At 45.4% G+C, this 18,041-nt stretch overlaps 1 protein-coding gene across 2 annotated transcripts in view; it reads right to left on the bottom strand.

Annotated features, from left to right (window-relative positions):
* LOC139650393 (fatty acyl-CoA reductase 1) overlaps positions 1 to 18,041 on the bottom strand; it is a 41,725-nt gene that overhangs the window by 20,057 nt on the left and 3,627 nt on the right. For both annotated transcript variants that reach the window (XM_071527045.1, XM_071527046.1), the window contains exon 2: positions 4,583 to 4,873. In XM_071527045.1, the coding sequence (XP_071383146.1) occupies positions 4,583 to 4,873 (291 nt within the window). The remainder of the gene's footprint in view (positions 1 to 4,582; positions 4,874 to 18,041) is intronic.

Raw genomic sequence — 18,041 nt, forward strand, 5'->3', positions numbered from 1 at the left:
CTCTCTGGTTGCAAACAAGAGGAAATCAATACAACGATGTAGTCATGTTGGATCAGTGCTTGATATGGGCAGAGGGCTGCAAACCACAAAGCACGGGGCATGAGGGGGTTGAGATGCACTGCACACAGAGCATACGTCATTGTCTGGCACAAACATCCTCTCATTATGCTAGTCTCACACCGACAAACATTATCTGTGAACACACACATCAGCCATAATGATGGGAGGAGCAGAGCGGGCAGTTTTCTCTCTAGGGTTTACTTTTGATCTGCTCATATAGCAAAGACCACAGTAGAGCAAGAAAATTCAAAGTCAGGTAATTGCAACTATCCATATAAATGCATGAACCCCTTGCACTGTATGTTACTGTGCATCCGAGGGGCTCTAATATGCACCAGGACCAATAATTTATAACTGCAATACCAAGTCTCCTAGAAACACATATGATCTCCAGCAGAAAAGGAAGACATTGCACAAGTCAGAAGTGACTGACAAGCTTAACGAAGATGATCTGCACTTTCACCAATATTTCATCAGCATCAAATTCAGTAGAGTAGTGAGACTTCTTTGGTGCCACAGTTCCCCAAAATAGTAATCTTCATTGAAGTTGTACAGCTGATGATGAATATCTATATATAAGCTGAAAGCCAGCTAAGTTAAGTTCCCATGTCCTGGCCTATTTGAGTAGAAACACATTTACTAACACTCCCTCAATTCATAACCTACCCTCTTGTTCCCATACCAAGCCACAGTGCACAGGGAAAATATGTGCGGGGGCGGGGCCTAATTGCTTTGCATCGACAGTGACATCACCATACTACAGCTTGAACTGAAGTAGACACTGGTATTCCAGGCATGAACTGTTTATTACTGTGATACAAGAACTCACTTACAATGATAGGCGTATGTTTAACACAGTAACAAACACCCATGCCTCATTCTGTCCTACAGTCTATTTCAACTCTGCCCTGCCCTTCATCTTTAGTGAGTCAATGGCGGGCGTGTCATGACTTGACATGCCAAGATAGGGGAGATGAAATGGGAAGGAAGCGGACCACACCAGCATGAGTCAACACTGTTGAAGAAATACTGACTCTCACTGGAGTTTTTGGTGAGGCAAGACGGGAAAGGCTCAAGCTAGATCACAGGGGATACAAGCAATTCATAATCTTTATGATTCACAATGAACAATTCTCAGAGGTATGGAGTAAACATTGCCTGTGGCTGCATTTTTCTTGTACACACACACAAACTGAAACAAAACAACCACAGCGCACATTGTCTCTCGCTCTGTCTTCACACAAACTGACCCTTTATTTCAAACAGGGGTGACCGAAGGAGCAGGGGCAAGAAGAAAGAAAGAGGACAAAAGCGGAGATGACTCGTATTTGCCAAAGAAACAACAACACAGCATCTGTTCAATAGGCGACTTGTTCGGCACCCGGCCTGCCCAACTGCTCTCCAACCCATTAGATGACATGTTTGAACAAATACTGTGAGCAAACACTCAGCCACATTCCCCTTTGGCAACCATTGACAGTGCATTTGTAGAACAGCGTAAGGCAGGTAGCCATAGTTTAATCAGAGGAGGCTGTGATAGGAGGCGGGATGGGTGGAAGGAGGCTGATGAGGGAGAGCTGGGTGGGGCAGAATCTGGGCTGAGGTGCACTGTGGCAAAGGAATGTCTCAGATGATCCTGCAGCAGTCAGCACACACACACAAACACAAAACTCAGCATCAGACAGAGCCTTCTGGGTCCAAGCTGCCGTAACCCACTGATCAGCATGTGTGGAATAGCTTCCGAAGCAATCATCAATACAGCCATTCTACAGTAACACTGACCAAACCGTCCCCCATCCAGCATCCTGCCCTGTAGCCAAAATTCCACACAATTCCCCTTCCTACCTAAAGCATTCCTCTTCCCACCTCTCCCACCCAGATCCGAGCCCATCCCCGAGCCCATCCCCTTGCAGCTACAGAGCCGGCCTTCGCATATGAAGACGCTTTGCAGCCAGAGAGACCGAGCATAAGACTGTTGCTGGGTTCAACAGTCCGGTGGTGGGCGGGAAAGGCATGCCGAGGAGCAGGAGAGAGGCCCTGCCTGCCCCATAGGCCTACATCTACCGAGTGCCTGACATGCCATTCAGCGCCCGGCACCACGGAAGGGGCTGCGGGCGTCTAAACATTCCCGCAGAATAAAAGCAGCCACCGAATCGCTCTGTACTTCAGACGGTGCTTTAAAAGTCGGAGCTGCGGAGATGCATAGGGAACAATGAGATTCCTATCCGCTTGTCCTTTTCCTGCTCGGGGCAGCTCCCCTGATAGCATCCTTTTAAAACACGGTGGGGACAGGTCGTTGGCCGTTACCTAGCAACAGGTGGTCTGAATGATACCGCCGTGGCTAGAAGGAAGAGAAGAGAGGCCATTTGGGCATGCCGCATGAAAAGAGGCGGAAAGGGGCAGAGAGGCAAAACCACTATTCTCCTTGATGAAATATCCTGATTCTGAATAGAATAATGCTGACCTGAGGGCTGGCATGAATACCAATTGGCACTTGAGGCTTGGTCATGGAAATTTAATGGCATCGCTTTTGAATGCAGACCGAGCACAAGTGAGTCTGTACCAGGAGCAGCATCAAAGCAGTGTCCTAATAGTGGATGCTTTTAGAGTGTTGGCAAATACACTGATAAATTAGGATTATATGATGAGAGAGAGAAATATTACAAATTTACATTTACAAATTTACAGTTGATAAATGAAGTGGGAAAGTGGTTGAAGATGAAGTGGTTTATATACTTGAATAGTAGCTAAATTACATTAGATAGTCAGTCAGTTTATATGCAATAGGAATGTTGAGATTTTAATATTTTGTAAGACTGACCATGTCAGGTTCACTGATTTCTAATCATTCCCCATGTGGAGGACACCTTCTGAACGAAATGCAAAGAATTCTGGGATACGGCAACTTTTGACACCACCTTTTTTCTACTTAATTACCTTGAGTCTGTGCTCTCTCCTCTGTTTTGGCCTCGTTAGGCTTCCCATTTTCTGCTCTGTTGCTAACATGTTAGCGGATACAGAAGCGGGAGGGAGAGAACCGTTTGATTATCACTGTTAGTTATTCTATTCTTCCTCACAAGCCACAGCAGAGGAGGGAACGTGCATTCGAAAAGGCGTTTGAATTAAAAATCAGCCTGCTTGCTCCTCTCTCTCTCGCCCACTCTCTCCCCGTTTCTGCCGTGGAGAAATTACAGGGTGCTGTTAACTGGCGCTTCTACTGTTGTGCCGGAGCGAGCTAATTAAGTGCTGAGAGATGTATTGTGTAACATGGGGATGGCTGAGGCATCGGGTTCACCTTGACAGATGGAGGGGGAAATAAAAGAAACACTAAGAAACACAAGCGCGGGGCTAAATTAGGGGGCAAATTTTAAAAAACGGCCATATCGGGCAGAAACAAAAACAGCTGCTCTGCCGGTGTCATAGCAATGTGTAAAATAATGAATGCAGCACAATGATTCTGTGAGACCAGTAAAAATAGATGCTATTAGAGAGATAGAAAAAGAGAGGGGAATACAGTGTTATTTTGTTGGGTTTTCTGACAGTTTGAGGCCAATAACACCCAAACAGAACAGAACCACAGGCTTGCAGCAGCTGTTTCTGAGCACATCAATACGTGTCCAGTGTCAATCCTTCAGTCCTCATTAAGCCCAACATAGTTTGGAGGTTTTTGTTGAGTCATGCTTTACCGCTCCGCCTGATATAGCTGACACCACTGTATTTGGAGCTCCTCTCATCCCCCTTCCCCCTCTACCTTTCCTCTTTCTCTCATCTTCCTCTGCCTGTGCTCTGACTTTGTCCTGTCCTCCTCCTCCCTCCTCACCTTCTCTCTCTCTCTCTCATCTTCTCACCCTGCCCCCAATTCTTCCTCTCTCCCTTATCCGTCTCTTTCATTCCAACCCCTCTCCTACCAATCCCTCTCATCTTCTTCCTCATCTCTGATCCATCCTCTTATTCTCATTCCAGTCATTTTCAACCTCCCATTCAGTTTCCCCGACTTAGTTTTCCAGATCAAACCCCTGTTTTCTCTCGCTCTGTCTCTGTCTGTCTCTCTCTCTCTCTCCTAAAGTTTATCGATGAGCAATTGGACTCTTCTGAGGTCAATAAGTTCATTTCACCATGGCAACAGCTGCTGCTGTTATAATTCACAGGCAAATTTCTATGGCTCTGTAATATATACCGCAACACCAACTTTTGAATGATAATTTGAATAAATAGCCCACTAGACAATATGTCAAAATACATAACACCTGGGCTGAAGACCTTAAGTTTGCTGTTGTAATGGTTTGATAGAAGCAGGTTTGCCACTTTCTCTTAGAGTTGTTCTTTTCTTATTGCTTCCTTTTCCTACTTATTGACAATAGTGTTTCAAAGTCCGCTACCGATCTTAGCAGGATACTCAGAGACAACAACACTTAAAATTAGAAGCAATTACCCCTCACACAATCAGCTATTGCATTAAATCCAGACAAATATAGTAAAACCTCTATGACACATTACGCCCGAGTGCACATTTGTCCCTTACCTTGCACTTCATCATGTCGCTGACCCTCTGCTGCATGGACTGGCCGGCCTTGGGTCTGACCAGGATGTAGAGGGCTTTGACCTCGGGGCAGGACCTCAGCAGCTTCTCCACCAGCACCTTGCCCATGAAGCCCGTGGCTCCCGTGATCAGCACGTTCTTGCCGGCGTAGTAGTCCACTACCGACGCCATGCTGCTGCCCGCTGTGCCGCCGCAGACGTTTGTCAGTCTGGTCCGTCCGTCTGTCGTCTGCTCTCCCGGCTCGTCAAGGTCCCGGCCTTCGCCAGACGGCTTCTACGGAGGGGAGGGAGGGAGGGGAGCGAGAGAGAAGAGACGATGAATATGAGGGCAGGCAGCCACATAGTTTAGGGACCGTATCAGGAAGCACTTGTGAGGCTTATATAATGTGTGTGAATCCATGTGGTGAGGCGGTGCAGAGGAGGCCAAAACTGGGCTGTGAATCACACTAATGTGATGACAAGGTTACAAGGAGAAGGAGAAAGTTATGGGTGAGGGTATAGCCTTTAATTGCTTCAGCCTGACATTTTTTGGCAGACCTTAAACACACACTTCAACAAATTCAAAATGTTGAATGCTGCTGCTTCTCTGTCCTGACCTTCAGAGTGCTGCAAGAAGCTTGCAACTGGTATGCAAATGAGATGAATATTCATACCAGAGATAGGCCAACGTTCAGGGGCAATTAGATGTAGCTTGTGTGTGTGTGTGTCTGTGTGTGTGTGTGTGTGTGTGTGTGTGTGTGTGTGTGTGTGTGTGTGGGGTGATGGCTGTCTCCACAAGCATGTACAGGGCCAGGCTGACCCAAGTCAAGGTCTGGGCCCCTGGGGAGAAGGGGGGGGGGGGGTGAAAGGTGCAATGACAGGCTACATACATCTCATTTAAACCAACAGCATTAAGGTTTCAGATTAATCGATCGACGCGGCTTGGGCTCTTAGTGAGGAGATGTGTGTCTGTGTGTGTGTGTGTGTATGTGATAGAAAGCGTGTGAGAGTGAGAAACAGAGTGAATGAGGAACAAAGATATGAGTAATCACTGAACCCTCACCCTCTGAACCAACCACAAGGGAAAACACACACACACACTCCTCTGAGGTGTGACCCTATTGCTCCGCCTCTCTCAAACCACAGCAGCACAGTGCATACAACTAATTCACATCACTGCATTCCACTGTGCTGTTACCAAAGATAAAACCAGAGGATTAGACACACTTTAACCTTGTTTTGGAGACATTGCATGACATCCCAGCCATCGCTGCATAGGGTTTTTGTTTGTGTAATCTCCACTGTTCTGCACAAGGTCTTAGTTGTGTGTGAGGGGGTTTCTCAGAACGTGGCTTGGCGTGTCAACTCAGGGTTATCCTTGCTTGATGAGATTTGCATGGGACTGATCCAACCCCGCGTTACCCAGTAGCCTCGGCAAGCCGCAACATTTACACAACAATCTCTATGCATTGAAAGGCGGGCAAAATGAACAATGCCTCTACACAAAGGCTAGCGCACCTGGCTCACAAAAGACAGACATTTACCCAAGATAAAATAACCCAGACTTGCCCTCCACTTCATTCTTTCGAAGAATTTTGACGTGTTATTGGATGTCCAGCCCCCCCCCCCCCCCTTCTCTTCTTTGGGGACCTAATTGATCAAATTGGATCAATTCCTACTCTAATGGCACTAGTGTAATGGACTGTGTCTGCTTATTTGGGCCAACTCAATACAATAAATCAGGCGCTGTGTCTTCTGCTGTAATGGTGGCAGGCGGCCAGGTCCTATGGGGGGAAAGTCCTGATTACAACACAGACACAAGACAGAGGCTGATGTGGCTGCTGGCAGTCAGGGGGCTCAGTGTGGTCAATAGCTCAGGTACTGGCTTGCCCCAGTGAACTATTAGCTGGAAGGAGCAGTGGATGTTCACATACAGTAGGCTGTAAGTGCACTTCATTTTCCCGTCAAGTCAGGGATTTCTCCACAATGATTGCTCAGCTTGATCGGTCTAAATGCTTTTGGGGCATCTGTGGGTTAAATTAATGTACACAACTGAGCTCCAGTTACATTGAACATGTGATTCTGGTTGGCTTACAATGTACAGTATATGTGATGTTCTACTTGTTGTTGCTATTGGTGTGTTGGTTGGTTGGTTAGCTACAGTTAAATGTAATGTGCTATTTCCAACTGCACTCATCATCTCCTCCCAAGGTCTTGGAGGACAGCGGCTTCCCAGGGGGAAGGGATGCCACGACCCCAGAGATGAGTCACAACCAGGCAGGCGGGCGGGCGGCGGGGAGCGCTGCAGTGTGAGGGTGAGGCGGAGTGCATCGCGCATATGAAGCCTGTCAAAACCACACTGAGATAAAAATGCCACAGTGGGCCTTTGTTGGCACTTTAGGAAATGAGTGAGTGCACTGGAAGTTTATCAAGCCTAGACAATAGAAAAGGTCAGTGTAAATGTACATAGCATTCACATGTACTGAAAGATATGAGTGTGTAGCTGGCTTATCATGCACACCATTGTGCTCTCAAACTGTAGCCTGGGCTGCATACAAAGACACAGTAAAATGTTTTACTCAGATCACAGAAATAAAATGAAACCCATTCTTTAATTAATCTTTATTAACTTCATTTATTCCTAAATTTGTAATTCTACCAGCCTCTTTAGTAGGGGTGCAAACCAACAATTTTATGATCTGTAATACGATTCGAGAAACAATTTGTGCAAGTGGAAATTGAAAGTGAATGGTGAACTTCGAAATCAGCAAGCCACTGTGGTTTGTGGTTATGCATGCAACATAACAGTAGCGGTGTGTGCAGAAAAAAATGTAACAAGCAATTTAGCCCTTTGTTTAACCTCTAAGCTTTATATATAATCCACAAACAGGAGTAGAACAGTATTATTATGGATTTCAATGTCTTTTGCTGAAGTAGTAGAAAATGTACTTGTCAGTCATATATATGAGTTATCAGTGCTCCTCCAGGAACATTGTCTCTAGCCTGTATTGAGACAAATCGGACCTACCCTCGTTTCTGGTTGACAAGTGTAACATTTTATTGTCTGAGACTTTGCCCTCATTTCCCTCAGAAAATAAACGGAAAGAATGGTAAGAATGGAAAGCAATTCATGCTGTCATGTGACTTCAGCGATGGTTTCCCTATAACTCAGAGTGAGGCTAGCTGCAGCGCTGTGTCTCTCTGATCAAAGCATTGTGTTGGATGTGTGGGCTAAAAGCTCACAGCCACGCTGCCAATGTTGATGTGCATTTGTGTGTCACCAGGACAACAACGCACCGATATATCACAGGCCTGTTAGGAATGGATGACAAGCTTCCTGTCTCCGGTTAGCATCATCCTCTTTTGTAGGCAATCGGGGATGCGGGCCGGGTGTCACAGCTCTTTCGGTCTCGTCTGGCCTCTGCCAACTAGCCTGTTGAAATGCTGCAACTAATGGGATGCCTACTTGTAAAAGTTGGCACTTGGCAGCAACAAGCGAAAAACCGACTCTTGATCAGTGCTTTTATTGGTTCAGTGGAGCTATGATTTGTACACAAGACAAGACGTATGTGTGTCTTTCCCTCTGCTGCGGTTCTTTCATGCTCTCTCCTGGGCTGCAGATTCCCAGCAGTGTCTGCTGAAGGACAGAAGACAGGAACCGAACCCCCCAGAGCCGAACGTGGCCCAGATAACAAAACAGTGCACACAACCTTCTTCCTCCAGTTTCTTCTTGTATTTACTTACTTTCTGTCCATTCGTCTCTCTGCACATGCAGTACGGAATCACATCACATGCTCATAAATGCACACACCGATGTACACACACTCTTTATGATAAATTCAACATACAGTACATCAACCATGAAAGAGGTGGATGTGTGTATCCCTTTGATTTACTCTTTTCCACCGGCCTGCATCATGTTCTGCAGTAGAGCAGTAGGTGTCACAGGTTGAAACTAAAGCATAGACTCGAACCAAAGAGTTCAATACCCAGGTGAAAGCAAAACTACCAACAGTTTCACATCAGTGCACAAAACTCATCCAATACCTATTAAGCATGATATGGACAGATTTCTTATGGAGATGATTTGCATCCGTTTTCCTCCTGGCACCGTGACTCACAGATTAATATCTACAGGTTTGCCGCCCTGTATGTGCACCCACCAAACTGGAGGTCACAGCCAAGGTCCTCTGCTGAGGCCCCCGGCCGGCATACCAGCACTGTGCTTCAGAGAGAGCACATCAGAGAGATTCCCTGGGGACGCTGGGACAAGGGCAGAGGGGGGGCGGGAAGTCACTGTGGATTAACGCCTGACAATGGAAATGTTCCTGCAACTAGAAAAGTGTTGGGGTGGACACGCACACCCCTGCTCCCTGATCCTCAAACACATACATACACACACACACACACACACACACACACACACACCAGGGCATTCTTCTCAGGTCATACCCACGCTCTCCTCCGCCCGTCAGTTAGGCTGATGGTGTGCAGCCACATTCTGCTGCAAGCCAACATGGACACAGAAGCCACACTGGTTATGTCAAGGAGAGTCCACTTTGTCACTTCTTACAAAGACACACAAAGGGATTAAAGGCCGAGGTAAAATAGTTTTGGAGTTGTGGTTGGTGCAAGCTGAAACTTGATTTTGCACCGTGGCCGAAACATTTCAGACGTCAGAAACAGGAAAAGCACCGCTCGGGTTTAGAGGAGACAACATTCAGGGAAGCATCAGACACATCCAGGCATGCACGGATGCTCTCTCACAGCTCCGCTTCCCAGAGGCTGCCAATGTGTTTATGGTTTCTGTTCGTTTTTGTCACGTTACAAATAAACACGTTAAACCTCTAACTCAGACCTATAATCTGACAATTTTTTATGCAAAACAGAAAACCTATGGCCTAAAATAAATCCCTAAACTCATAATTGTCAATCATACGGATAGCAAAGGACAAGCAGAATAAAGCTTAGACTGTGTCTGTCTGCATTAGCCTCGTTGTGTTGTCACTGACGTATAAGGTAGCATCCTTTTTTAGACTCTGTACTATCACTTGAAAGGAAAGGTCAAAGTAGCGGGCAGCAAGGACAGCATTAAAAACCTCAAAGGAGCAGCTTCTCAGATTATGATGGCATCTTGACAAAGTACCGCATCATGTCCAAAGTCACTCAGGGTCATTTCCAAAATAAAGTTTGGAGATGCTTAGGGCATAGGAATGTACCTCAGCCGCAGAGGTTTACCGCCATGCTCGGCTAATGCTGTCGCACTCTGGCCTTATTCCGTGTTTCCTTTTTCCTTTGACTGAGGGTTTTTTGGTGCTTTTCCTCAAAGCTGTTCTCCCCGGGAGGTCCGCGCTGTTTGTCGGCGGCGGGTTGTTTTAAGCCGCAGCTCTACAGTCCTTCTGCTGCCTCGGGCCTTTCCTCACACAACCCCTCCATTAGTGGGTCAGTCGAGTGCGGCTGGAGACACAGGGAGAGTCGAGCTCTACAGCTGCAGACTGGCTAAGAACATTATAAACGGACAAAAGCCGGCCGAGCCAAGAGGGGAGGGAGGGAGTGTGGGAGAAATAGAAAGACAGAGATCTGCGAGAGGCAGCCAATAATTAAGGCAACATTAGTCAACTTGAATACCAGTGCCAGGCAACACAAAAGATAAGTCAGTCCCTTTTGCTGAATAACACAGTGCCAACAGCGGGAAAAAAAAACTGAAAGGCACAGTTAAAGTCTGCAGCAACTGCGGGACATCATTTGCCCATGCCAACACGGAGGCCTCTCAGACAACGGGGCCACATCCAAATGGTAAACACAAGCCAGGAGACACTCGGGTTTAAAGGGTTGCCAGTTGCCAAGCGAGTCCCGTTTCAGGATCCCAGCAGTAACGCAGGAGCCGGCAGGACCTGCTTGTACAAGTTCCCTAGACACAATCAGTCTAGCCATCGGCGAGAGAGACTGATGACAATCGGCGAGGAAGGCGTGTTGGTCATCAGCAGATGAGAGGGAACTCCAACTATGGCGGGATGAGCACGGTAAACTGCTGAATGTAAATGATTATGCATCCAGTCTCAACACCAAGTATGGCTCTGTCAGGCTCGACGCGGCGTGAAGGCATCCGCCGGTCCTGGTCTCTGTGAGAATCTCAAGTACAGGATATGAGTGTAGAGGAAATGAGTTCTCCGCTATCTACTGTGTGTGTTTGCCTTTACCCTGAGGGAGTGGACGAGGGTGGGCTAATGACCTGCTCATTGGATTAGATTATTAATGAATTAGCTCTTGGAAAAAAAGAAAAAGATATTATAAACTTGAGTGACTTTATTACGACTAGCAGTGGGAGGAGAAATAGCTGGAAAAATGAGAGCGCTCGTCCAGATGAGTTGGTTTAAAGCACTCGCATACTGTATGTTTGAAAAAGTTCAAACAGTCAAATCCCAACGCATGACACACACACACACACACACTGTCCATGCACTCCTTCCATGATGCATCACCATTAAACATCATTTCCTGCATCCTCCATCTCAACTCCTCCGCTACAGTATGTAAGGTTGAGACACTAGACACAAACCCTCTTCATTACACTGCACTTTTAAAGGGCCCTTGTCCATGATTGCATTACCACACAAAAACAAGTCAGGCAGATTCTTTATTCCACGTCATTTTTTTGTGGGCAGCTAAAAGCGAATCTAATTAGAATTAATTATATTAGCTGTGGGCTTCAAAGATTTAAGCTCAAGTCTCTTTAATTTAATCTAAGAGAATTCTTTTGTTTTTTCCCCCCTTTTAACCGGAGTCACTTTCAAAGTTTCCTATACAAATGAAGGTCGTTGCTCACTATCAGATATCTGGCCACAGGAGATTGGATGTGTGTGTGTGCAGGCACATGTGCATCGTCTACATTATGCCTGATGGTAGAGGGATTCTGTAATTACAGAATGCCTCTGAGTGACGAGGGCCTCTTGGTGCTGTGGTGTCAGTTTACGCCTGGCTCAAACCCAGACCAGGAACAGTACTCAAAGCACTGTGGTGGGGTCAAGAGGTCAGAAACCTGCACCATCGTCATGGTATGAATCTCAAGCACCTCCATTGAGTAACAAATCTCACTGGCTTCCTACATTGGCAATAGTCTTACCCTAGGGATAAAGTAGAAGGAAGTTTGTCTGTTTGGTATATGATTTAAAACATATTCACAATAGTAACATGACATTCAGAACATACGCCTTTAAGTCCTGAGGTACTTGATTTCCCAAACTTTTAAATAAACATGACACTTCCTGGAAAGATGTCACATATATGGCATTGTAAAACTGCGCAGATTTTGAAACATGACATTATGACACTCAAGAACAAAGGTGTGAGCGTGAGAAATGCCTGAAACTGTCGTGAAGTGATATGCAATAAAGTGACAACTTTGGTCTATAGCTGTAGCTGTCAACCAATAAAATATTTTAAGGGACACAAAACCGTGGCTGGCAAAGGCCACTCCTTTCAGCAGCCTGATAGGCATACATATGTACACATGTGGCGGAGATGGGCACAGGCTTTAATTGGCGACTCTGTTTCAAGCCCCTTATCATAGACAGAAACAGGCTGGGGCATTAGAGCACAGCGGCTCTGTCACTTATCCCGCAGGCTCATTTTGTTAATGTGGAAAGAGGGATGGATAGGGATATCACTTGCGGGGCTCAGCAGCTGATTCTCCTATGCTGCCCGTCTGCTGTTTGATCTGGGCCGATCGATTACTTGATAAAAGAGGACTCTTGTCTCTCAAGTCAACCTCCTTGCCAAGAGTGCAGCCTCAAGGCCACGGCATGGCTATACCAAATCCTCTACTTCATGACGTGAGCGTGCTTGGGAGCAACACAGAACCCGCCAGCCTCGAAACCTATATCTGTGACAGATTGGTCTGATCAAGTATCAGGTGATGAAGATAGATTACGGCGAACAAGAGATGGAGAGACACATGCACAATTCAGAGTAATGTACTACTTTATGCATGTACTCGATACCTTCGCCTTGTTTTGCCCCCAGGACTGAATCTATAATTAATGAGGGGGAGATCTGGCATCATTGGTGACCTGTCTGGGCATCTCATCCATCTATCAACCCCATATGCAGATTGGAGCGGCGGCGGACACACACACACACACTGCCTCCACCAATCCAATACGGCGGTGATAATAGCTGCAGCATACATGAAAATATCATTACTTTTCTATAAATCAAGACAGAGAAACCATTAAAACATAAACACAGGCGCTAGAGGGATGGTTGTTTCTCTTTTTTTCGCTCAACGGTGGATCGAAGAGAAATGAATCTGGGCCAGAAGGATAGAGTTGTTGGTGTGTGTCTGTGTGTGTGTGTGTGTGGAGGGAAAAGAGGATGCAATCAGCTTTGGTTGTCTGCTGGGTACAAGGCTGGGTGAAAAGATTAAAGGAGAGGCTGCTTTCTTCCTGGGAGTAGAACTAGAGGATGTGGTCTCTGAGGGGCCACTTAGGGCCTTTTCTTACCTCCAGTGTGTATGATGTGGTCCAGAACAGAGGTAAAGTGTGATTTCTCACTGCTATTAGACTAGTGAACCATAGTGTGTGATTAAAGACTTGTGGTTGTGCAGATTGGCCATTTATTGGAAAGATTTAGATTTCGGATGCTAACAGGCAGCTGTGGCAAGTGGAATCTTGTCATTTCCATCACCACCCACAGTTTATGAAGTTCTCCAATCCTGTCAGTGATTGATTATCAATGCATGCAAGCTGCTAAGCACATCTTATTTACATTCTCAAATATTTCCATCAAAATAAAAGCAGAAAGAGATGGTCACGACATGCACAGAAAATGCATTTGGAGGGAATAAAAAGACCATACTGTCAATGAAAACTGGCTAATGGGCTTTATTAAATGATCCCCTGGGCTATTTTACTGTCTTTGATGTGACTGCATTCTCACTTTAAACAAACCACTCCAGGTTCACTTCAAAGCGGCCCAGGGAGTGGTTGCTTTCACCCACTCTGCACCCAACCAATACTGTGACACCCTGCGGCGCCTGTGTAGAGGATGTAATCACAATAAGCTCTTGTGAAAGCACAAGAGTCGGCCAATCAGCAGGCAAGTGAGAGGAAAGCGTGAGGTGATATTTCAGGTCTCAGGGAAATAATGGACTGAAAAGGATAAGAGGGAGCTGTGCATGGCCTTGGCTGCCAGCCATACTGTCCATGCATAGGAGCCTGGGCGCTCATCCAAAAGTCCCAGACAGAGCCAGACAGAGCCAGCCAGGTTGGGCCACCCTGCCACCGACATCCCTAATGGGGTCTGAGACAAACATCACTCCAAATTAGCCCCACAGGACCAATCCATTTACTGCCTTAAAAAGACACCACACCAGGTTGTGACAGAGGACATCTATGCAGTCAGTAAAAAATGAAAAAGGGTATATTTCACTTGTACATTGATAAGCAACTATATGGTGCGATGGCCTCAGGCATGAGCGCTCTGCCAGTCCAGTCATTCAGTCAGTGTGTGAATTCAGTCCTGAGTACCTGTGATGGAGAGTCTTGTTCATCCAGGGAGAAATGGATGAGGACAGTCTTATTAGTGCAATTCAAAATTTCTACATCTCACATTGAGGAGCCTTGGTATTTAGAAATGAAACATTTCTTGGTGTCACACTTACCAGGGGCTCACAACACATCAACTTAATAACAAGAGGCACTGGCATTAATGTCCCGCCATAATCACCATGATATATTCAACATGATCAGCTCTGCTAATGAGGTCATTAATTAAGCCAATTCATGCATTAATTAGCAAATATTTCTATGTCAACACATACTTGTCTTCACATAACACCTGTGTGGTGAACTATGTATCTAGCTAAGTAGTTTTTCCTTGTTATGTGCAAATTTATCCCATGATGTGCTTCAAAATCTAATCAGATCATTTGCTCTATAATGGGAACCTGTGGTGTAAGTATGAAGTGTCTATCATGTATTGTTCTTGAGTTATTGACAGACAAACAGACAGATGCCACCATGACAATGTCCCACATACCATGCACCATAGTGGCAGGATATAAAAAGGAGTAACATGGCTGACAGAATGTGTCTTGCACTGCCAAAAATAGTTCCCAAACTGTGTGCAAATGCACAGTTTGGGGAAGAAATAGCTTTAAGATCGTCTTTGTCAGCTGTCTTACAATGTCTGACTGAATTTACAGATTATTTTGTCAGTGTGGAGGAGTTTGCTGGATGGATTGGAGTGTCACTTCCAGGGCTCAGCAACCCATGCTTCCTGCACTGCACTCCATATAAGCTACTTGGTGATCGATTACTCAATAATAGATGACTCCTGTCTCTTATAGAGACAGTGCATAAAATAGGCCACGCCCATCGCGGGGGAAACCACTGCACCGCTTTCCATTCACCTTGTGTGACTGAATGTACATCATTGTCATTATTCCTCCCATTATCCCCAAATTAAACATGCCTAAAAGCTGTTGTGTGGTGGGCTTCACAGCCAACAAACTTAAAAACCATGAATTACAGTTTTTTGGGCTCCTGAGTAAAATAAGGGAGCCGGTGAGAAGAAAAATGGGGATCTAGGCTGTAAGGAGAGAGGTGCTGACAGTGGTACATGGTAGAAAAGGGTGGAAACTTTGGGACCCTGAGACTAAGTACACTTATAATGTGGCCAGCATTTTGTCACTGGTCAGTAACTTACCAGTACTTATCTAGTTATATTCTTGTAAGATAACCTGAATGTTAAAATGAGTTGTGTTCATGTGAGGGTCTCAGGATAGTTTGCTCTATATTGACTGTCAGTCCAGGGTGCAAAAGTAATGTGAAATCTCACTGACTTGTTAGCTAACATAAGATAGTTAACTTAGCAACAATCCACTTTAATAACAAGTCGTGTCAGCGTTGCGCATATAGTCTGAAAATCATAGCCTAGCTGTATTTCCAATTTTTAAATATGAAGTGAAATTATTCAGTCAACTTACTATCTTACCTGGTGATTAAATTAAGTAGTGGTAAATGTGTTGTGGCTTTTGCATTTGTGTTGTGATTTTTGCATTTGTGTTTTCTGTTAATGCGCTTGTGTTTTTCGAATTTGCAAAGCGTTTTGGATATGCAGTTTGTTCGACATGTCTCGGCCACCGTACTCAACCACTCAGATTAAAGTAACCATGAAAGGAATGTTGCATAACGACTTATGAGCCAGGACGCATGTTTGATTTGTCGTCAGTGGGGAACTTCCACCGGACGACGCACAGACAAAGAGAGAGAGAGGGTGTGACTTTCTCCCTCCGCCCAAGCTACCAGCGCACAAGGTCGAACAGGCTTGAGTATGAACCAATAGTGGTAGAGAAATATAGTCTAATCTAGCTTTGGGTGAACTAATATTGACTGTTCTGGACCAGGAATTAGTGTCAATAGGAAACGTTCAAAATTCCCGTACAGTACTATCAGCATTTGAAGTCCATGTTTAGCTTGGGACGATACGAGACGCCAAGGCACTCATCTTGAACTGAGAAAAATTATTGTACTGGCAAGGTCTAAATACAGAACACGGTCAAAAACTAACTCTTGCCTTCATCTGGAAGCTTAAACAAGACTCAATAGTAAAAGAATACTTAAGGAATTATTTCAGTTACATTCAGTTAACAATAATCTGCATCCTGTAGGACATTATCTTAATGTGTGTGTGTGTGTCCAGCCAGGCTATGTGGTCGTCATTGGCTCCATCTCGTCACACCGAGGAGTCGCTGCCAGACAGCACCTCTAAATCCTCTCAATTACCCTCGGATGACGTGCTGTTAACCGAGCACCCATGTCCTTGCGGGGTTCAATGTCAGGCACCCATGCTCACCCTCTTCTACAGTATCCCTTTGGTTATTAACAACCAAGAGGCCCCTGGAGCAAGGTGACATGTTGATTTACAGCATCTGCCTGAGCCTTCAACTTAGCGGATAATATCTTGACACATTTAGCCCAATCATAACAGAATATGACTTTCCTTAGAGGACCATGTACTAAAACTGGGTGATATTTTAGACCGAATACCTCAACATCGATAATGTGACGCTATTTTGGGAATGAGTATTTGTGCTTTCATAAGATATTTACACACGGGAACATTTTTAAAATTAGTAATGATCATTAGTAGTCAGTAATAAGTAATGTGGATATGATGAGCAGTTAAAGCCAATCATTGTTCATTTTACTCTTCAGAAAATTGTATCACTTTACTGTAATGCAGCCTTAAAGACCAGTAAGAAGTAACACTTCCCAGACAACACACAATATCTAGTCTCACATCATGATACCTATATTATACGATATTATCACCCAGCCCTACCATTAACCCTCGGGTGGCTTTGGGACCTACAGGCCCCCTCCCTCACGGTGCCCTGGCCCCTTTCTCCTACTCATCCTCTCCATCCACTCCCATGGCACTAAATGCTGCTGCAGGCCTATCTGGGGCCTCCCATGAGGGACGACCAGCCGCAGGTGCAGGGACACCATTCCTTTCCTTACCGCCCGACTGGGCCTGGTGCTGAAGAAATGGCACAGCCAACACCTCACACTGTGTGCTAGTTTTAGCCTTCCCCTCCCATTCAGCAGGGTCGTTTCCATTAAAGGCTTCTCTTTTATATTCGCCATTCACTTTACAAGGCTATTCATCGATGCTTTGCTCCTGAATCGCGGCATTTATCATTTATGTGTTGGCATCCATTTCTTCATCATGAGACATTTACAGTGATTTATGTTGAGGGCCTTTAGCCCTATGCCAACTCTCTCACTGGCAAGTCTGGCACGAGTACAAGGTAAATCCCAACAAACAGAACCGTGCTGGTGGTGAGACGACGGTACAAGCAATCAAGGAAGAGCTTGAGGCTGGAGAGAACATTGCTATGAGCGTGAAAATAATACATGACTATTTTAAAAAGAACACAAATAGAGAAAACTTCCTAAAAACATCAGATGATTCTTTCTCGTTGGTTCTGCACAAAAACCATTAAATCGCCAGTATTTCCTCCCACTGGGCTAATCACAGGAAGCACCGTGACATTACTTCTCCTCTTTACATTGGTCTGCATTATTCATTCTCCTAATGGCCACTGAGCACTCTATTCCTGACACTGCACTGCATTTAGCCTCCAGTCAAAGTTTTTACCTTGGCGACACCTCTTGATGACATTTCCCACCCATCGCCTTAAATATCTCGGCGAGAATTTTAAAAGGTGATGATATGTTGATCTTTAAAGCTACAAAGTGGCATCTGCTTAGAAAGAGCATCATTCCTTGGATTCCCCACAGTAAGTCAGCTGCAAATGCTAAGAATGTAGACTGTTTACATGAAAAACACAGCAAAAGGTGCTCAATGTGGCATTTCACTTTCCCCACTCACCCCATACCTGCCCTAACTGACAACACTGAGCTGCTGAGAGATTTACATGCTTGTGGTGGCGGTTG

Source organism: Centroberyx affinis, unplaced genomic scaffold (assembly GCF_046629955.1).
Source record: "Centroberyx affinis isolate AG114_WGS23_722 - 3 ecotype Tasmania unplaced genomic scaffold, CSIRO-AGI_Caff_v1 ptg001486l_1, whole genome shotgun sequence".
NCBI lineage: Eukaryota > Metazoa > Chordata > Actinopteri > Beryciformes > Berycidae > Centroberyx > Centroberyx affinis.